This window comes from Plodia interpunctella, chromosome 25 (assembly GCF_027563975.2).
Source record: "Plodia interpunctella isolate USDA-ARS_2022_Savannah chromosome 25, ilPloInte3.2, whole genome shotgun sequence".
Classification (NCBI taxonomy): domain Eukaryota; kingdom Metazoa; phylum Arthropoda; class Insecta; order Lepidoptera; family Pyralidae; genus Plodia; species Plodia interpunctella.
Window position 1 is genome coordinate 6,430,361 of NC_071318.1, and position 6,584 is coordinate 6,436,944.

Here is a 6,584-nt window from a genome sequence, read left to right on the forward strand (position 1 = left end):
TAAAATAAGAAAAGAGTTATTTACTTATACAAAATTGTACATAAAGGCTGGTGCTGTGCCTAGCCCTACGATAGTAAACACATATCTTGGGATTGGTAAGGAACACCTCTAGGCACAGCTGCTGCCATCATCACTATCAAGCGGTAGTACACATATTTTCACTACAGCTCTTCTATGTATGTGGCCGTTTGAAGTTTTTACTTCAACCACACGAACCCTACCATCATCACCAGGATAGGTATTAATTACTCTGGCTAAGGGCCAGTACATTGGTGATAAATTATCATCCTTAAGTATTACAAGCGAACCTATTTTTACATTTGGTTGAGAGGTCAGCCACTTTGGACGACATTGTAAAAAATTCAAATAATGCTTACTCCATCTTTTCCAGAATTCTAATTTCATCTCATTACATATTTTCCAAAATTGAGATCTAGTAATCATAGTAACATTTGAATCTGGGTATGTATTTAAAGCTGTACCTATCAAAAAATGCCCTGGAGTAATGCAGGAAAAGTCAGTTACATCATTAGATAGTGGCATTAGAGACCTACTATTTAAGATAGCCTCAATTTGGCATAAAACTGTATACAATTCTTCATAGGTTAAAATTGACTTTAATAACACTCTTTTTAACAAATTCTTACAACTATTCACACCGCTTTCGGCTAAACCGGCAAACGTTGGGGAATAACAAGGTAAGTAATGAAATTCAATTCTCTTTTGAGCTGCAAATTGAGAAACTAATCTTTGATGTTCTGTAGAATTATGTAATTTGTACATATCCTCTAACTGCTTCCCTGCACACCTGAAGGTTGAAGCATTGTCGCTGTATATGGCAGTAGGCAGCCCTCTTCTGGCAATAAACCTGTTTAAACATGCAATGAAAGTCTCTGTTTTTAAGTCTGAAGCAAGCTCTAAGTGCATTGCTTTGGTTACAAAGCATACAAACACGCAAACATAACCCTTTGTGATTATTGGCTTTCTTACTCTAGCAATTTTCAATGATATTGCACCAGTATAATCTAAACCGACTTTTTGAAAGGCGCGACATGCTTTCACCCTATCAGGCGGCAAAGAGCCCATTAATTGCTTAGAAGCTTCTGCTTTTAATCTAAAACAAATGGTACACCTGTACAAAACTTTCTTAACTTCTCTAAGACCATGTATTATCCAGAATCTTTGCCTTAGTGATGACAGAGTCAACTTAGGGCCTGCATGGAGGTTCCTCAAGTGCTCGCTATGAATTATTAGATTAGTGACGCGCGAATCTCGCGGCAAAATAATTGGATGCTTCTGCGAATATGGTATATCAGCATTATGCAAGCGCCCTCCAACCCGCAGCAAACCACTGTCATCAATAAAAGGACAAAGAGATTTTAAATTGCCTTTAACAATGGCCTTACCACACCTTAAAGCATGGATATCATCCTTCAGAAACTTTTGTTGTTCATACATTAAAATAATTAACAAAGAATTATTAAGTTCCTGACTGGTTACATAATTAAGCTTATTTTTAATACCTTTGGACCTTGCATTTTGACAGAAGCGTAGGACATAAGCTATCACTCTTTGCATCTTATTAATATCCGAAAATTTATCTAGAAAATCCAGACATAATGTTTTAGAAACAATAGAAGTAGAAACACAAACCATAGCGCTCAAGCATGCGGAAGAGTCCTTGACCTCAGGTAATTCTTGTGGTATTGAAAAATTAAAATTTGGTTTATACTCACTTGAATGTAAAAATTTTGGTCCCCTCCACCAGAGGGGATGATCAGCTAACTCGTGAGGTGTCACACCTCTGCTAAGACAATCAGCTGGATTCTCCTGCGAGCTAACATATGACCAAGTGTGTGTTTGTGTAAGTTGCATAATAGCTTTAACACGATTTGCTACATACGCTTTTAATGTATTTATGTTAGTTTTAAGCCAAGCTAAAACAATTTGTGAATCTGAATAAAGGAACACATTTTGTATTTTTATTTTTACTGATATTGTTTCATGGATTCTGCTCACTAACTTAGCTAGCAGCAAGGCAGCGTTAAGCTCCAGTCTTGGTACAGATAAACTTTGTGAAGTAGGATTTATACGAGATTTCGAGCATAACAAGGAAATCTTAACATTAGCTGCCTCATCAACACATCTTAAATATACACAACAGCCATAAGCAGTGGTGCTGGAAGCATCGGCAAACCCAATAATTTCGGCAAAGCTAATATTATGCAAACTTATGTAACGCTCTATGATTAATGGTTTCATAGAAATTAAGCTAGTGTAAAACTCATGCCATGCTTGTAGCAACTCCTTATCAGGTAACGAATCCCAGTCTAATTTAGCCTTCCACAGACGTTGCATAATCACTTTAGCACCTACCACAATGGGCCCAGCAAGGCCTAAGGGATCAAAAAACTGGCTAATAAAACTAAGAATCTCACGTTTAGACTGGGGCATATTACCTGTAGCTTTAGGACTTGACACTATAAAAGAATCTGACTGAGTATTGTAACACATGCCTAAAGTCTTTAATGAATGGTTGTTTGCTTGTAAATCTATCTCATCAAAATGTTGTCTATCTTGTGGGATGTCCTGTAATAATTCTTTTGAGTTAGACACCCACTTATGTAACTGAAAACTACCTAGACTCAACAATTTACATAGTTGCTCTCGGGCCTCTATCAAGTTATCCGAGGAACAATTAGAAAATAGAATGTCATCGACATATGTGCAATTATTAATTATGAATGCAGCCAATGGGAAGTCATCCCTGTATAGCTCAGCTAACCATTTTAAACACCTAGTTGCTAAGTAAGATGAACTTTTCAACCCATATGTGACAGTGTTTAGTTGAATGCATTGAACACTATCATTGGGATTATCTCTCCATAGAATATTTTGCAAAGACCTGTATTTTGGATGTAACAATATGTTGCGAAACATGTTCTTTATGTCTGTTATGAAGAAATAAAAATCTATTCTGAATAGTAACAAAACATCAACAAGTTCCTTTTGTACTACAGGTCCATTAAGCAATAAATTGTTTAAAGAAGTCTTATTACTGGTTTTCATAGAACCATCCATAACAACTCGACATTTTGTCGTTTTCTTTTGTAAATTAATAACAGGATGGTGCGGTAAGAAGTACACTGGATCAGTTGTTAAATTGTATTGACTGATATCAATGACCGTACCATGACCTTGTTTTAAATATTCATTAATAAAATCTGAATATAGTTTATAAAGACTAGGGTCTTTACCAAGTCTAACTTCTAAATTATAAAATCTTTTCAAAGCCAAATGTAATGAATCTCCTAAAGATTGATTAATAGAATCTAAAGGCTGTTTTAAAGGCAAAACAACTTGCAATTTTTTGTTTTGTCTGTCAAGCTGAATATTTTCTAAAAATATTTTTTCACACAATTCATGTTCAGAATGTGTTTCTGTAAATGTTTCAGGAACCTTTTCACATTGCCAAAATTCCGATAGTGTTTGATTTAAACTAGAAGTACATGCTTTACAAAATAAGGAATTAACCGCTTGTGTGTGTCTTAAATTAATATTGTCTAAGTGTATGCTACCTGCAACTACATGACCAAATTTTGTATTAAGTAATGGAGATGAAGCCGCATGCCCTGCATGGTTGTATTGTGACTCAGGCGGCAGCAACACCTGAAACACAATGTCAGCACCCAATAAAATATGTATATTGCTTGACTGATTAAAAGTCTTGTCGGCCAATACTATATTGGGAGGCAATACTAATTTATTAATATTGAAACTTTTCTGAGGCAATTTTGAAGTAATTTTGTCAAGCAAGTAACAAGGAACAAAAATCTTAAAATCCTGTGTCAGTGAGTGCAATTCCAAATTCACCCTTTGCTTTAATTCATTAAAAGTTTGACCTATACCAGTCATAGGAGTACTTGTAGTCTGAATCTGTAATTTTAATAAATCTGCTAGCTCTTTGGTCACAAAGGATACCTGTGAACCAGTATCGAGGAGAGCCTTGGCATAAACTTCAGTTCCGTTGCTCGCTAAAAGTTTTACCTGTGCTGTAGGCAACAGAATTTGTTTTGTAGCAGATCCAGCCACCAATGTGACTGGTGATGGTGATGGAGCCTCTTCCTTATGGAGAAGAGAGTTATGATCCTTCTTACAGACCTGACATTTAAACTTATATCTGCATGGCTTATTATGATTATTTAAACATATTTGGCATATATTATTAGCTGTAACAAACTTTATTCGCTCACTTATTGACATTAATTGAAATTGGGAACAAGAAAAGAGTTTGTGTTCAGACTTACAAAGTAAACAGCTCTTCTTTTCAGTGCTGGCAGGCTGTAACTTCTTCACAGTAGCTATGTGGACAGCTTTTGGAGCCGATGACACTTTATCTCGTTCCACATTTTCAAGCGCTAAAGCTCGCTTCTCTAGAAATTCAATGATACTTGTTACACTAGGTTGTTGTTGTCTACCAAGTTCAAATTCCCTATTGCAAATCATATCCAATTTTCTAGTCAAAATGCAAAGAATGATAGCATCCCACTGATCAACAGAGTGGCCTAAATTCTTTAAAGCAGCTAACTGTTGCTTAACAATTGACAAAAAACTTCTAATATTAGATGCTGTAGACTTAGTCATAGGGGTTATATCCAACAATATATTTATATGGTCATTTGTGATTTTATACTTATTATCGTACCTTTCTTTTAATATTTTACGAGCCTCATCATAGCTTTCAGAACATAAAGGAAGATTTTTAATAATCTCATGAGGTTCGTCCTTTAAATAACTTTGTAAATAAAATAACTTTTCGATGCTCTCTAAATTATTATTTTTATGAATTAATGCATCGAAAAGCCCAATGAAGGCTTGGTACTCCCTGTATTTACCTGTGAAGGTCGGGATTACCACGTTTGGCAACTTAATTTTATTTAGTTTTGGAGTTTGACACATTACTGGCTCCTTAACATGTTTTGTAGAAAGTCTTCCAATTTTAGTAAGTGCTTCTAAATACGTACTTTCAACTTCATCCTCAGGGTCATCGGGGTCCCTCGCAATAATCTCAAGGCATAAATCCTCCCACTTAGAAAATGAAGCTCGCAGGCGTTCCTCCCTGACGCGCAAGGCATGTTCATCCAATAATTCAGAAGTACTTGGATCAGTTAGGGCGTTATGCATTTTAGTGATCACACCCTTAACAGCCGCGCGTTTACGTCGAAGAGTAGCCAAGTCATAGGTCTCGGCAACCGCGGGCTCGAAGTTATCTTTTGGCATGGTTGTTTTTTAGTTGAGACGAGGTTGAGACGGTGAAAACACTTTTTTGCACGTAAGTAGTAAATTTGCACTGATCTAAATCACAAAAGCGGAACTAATTTTATTTATTTTCGAAATGTAAACACAATATCAAAGCTTTGACTTGCTTGATGACACAAAATGGCGGGCGTTGTTCACTGTTGTCGTAGACTCGTCGTGTTTGGCACGGCGCATCGGACCAATGACACGCGTGCACGCCGGTACAACAGCGCCAATTGCTTGTCGTGTCGAAAGTTGGCAACTTGATCGCACCAATCAATGAGGCGAACGTGTCGTCGCACAGGATATGAATTGAACGTGGAATTGCCGCCAAATAAAATTGTGGCAAATACAAAGTAAAATTTGCAATGTAGGTATGGAAAAAACTTCCTGCTTGCCTGTTGTATGGCAACAAGCTTGCCTGTAAGCTGCCCTTGCTCGCTCCTTCCGCAAATTGATCAACAATATTGATTGTTGAACACTGCCGTCACTCCGGTGGCTGTGATGGCGTCTTCCCGCGCCGTCGTTCATAGGCACGCGACGTGGATTTGAATTTGTATACTGCACACCACTCCTACAATTAACTCGCGGATATTTACTGATCGAGAAAGGACCATGAATAAAAATGTAAACTGTGAATTATAGCGGACTGTAGATTTAGGCTGGTAAAAATAAAAATCCAGGAGCTACGGAGAAACGTGACCATTTATTGGAGGGAGAACGAACAAGAGAGAAAAAATTCGATACAATGTTGCCGTAATCAAAAAATTAAATATAAAAAACAAACTTTTTAATGTTGGTGTTCCAACAACTATAAGAAATAGATCCACGGACGAACTCTTTCTTTTTCTCATATAATGTCACCATATTTGTTTCTTAGATGTTTGAACACAGTGTAAAAACTTTGAATGAATGAACTTAAGTTAATTGTGTTTCACATATATATATATATATATATATATATATATATATATATATATATTATAATCAGCAGTCGGATCACAATCATAACCTGTTTTGATATACCTTTCGACTTGATATAACATTGTAAGAAACAATAATGGTAAGCCGATCTGGCATAATAGGGACCAACACTGTTCAAATGAGTTTCTTTCGGCATTTCTTCTCAGCAGTGGTCGTTCCGATATGCCAGTAGTTTGTAGCTTGTGAGAAATAACTATAAATATAAAGATTGACGAGAAAAAGTGCCTGTGAAGGTCTAATTTCTGAATAAATGATTTGAATTTTGAATTCGAACAAACGAACGAATGAACGAATGAAGGAAT

The 6,584-nt window shown here is 36.3% G+C and overlaps 1 protein-coding gene across 1 annotated transcript; it reads right to left on the bottom strand.

The window, feature by feature from the left end:
- Window positions 1-440: 440 nt before the first annotated feature.
- LOC128680822 (uncharacterized) lies at window positions 441-5,995 on the bottom strand. Its single transcript, XM_053764257.2, has 3 exons — window positions 5,025-5,995; window positions 4,308-4,433; window positions 441-3,669 (listed from the first exon to the last, which is right to left on the bottom strand). The coding sequence occupies exons 1-3, from the start codon at window positions 5,278-5,280 to the stop codon at window positions 3,653-3,655; spliced, it is 399 nt and encodes a 132-aa protein (XP_053620232.1). The 5' UTR covers window positions 5,281-5,995; the 3' UTR covers window positions 441-3,652.
- Window positions 5,996-6,584: the final 589 nt, after the last annotated feature.

Excerpts from the sequence above, each read along its gene's own strand:
- LOC128680822 (XM_053764257.2), bottom strand. The coding sequence starts at position 5,280 with ATGCCAAAAGATAACTTCGAGCCCGCGGTTGCCGAGACCTATGACTTG. Across the intron at positions 4,434-5,024 it reads CCCTGAGGATGAAGTTGAAA|AGAAGCGAGCTTTAGCGCTT; the intron begins GTACGTATTTAG and ends TTGAATTTCTAG.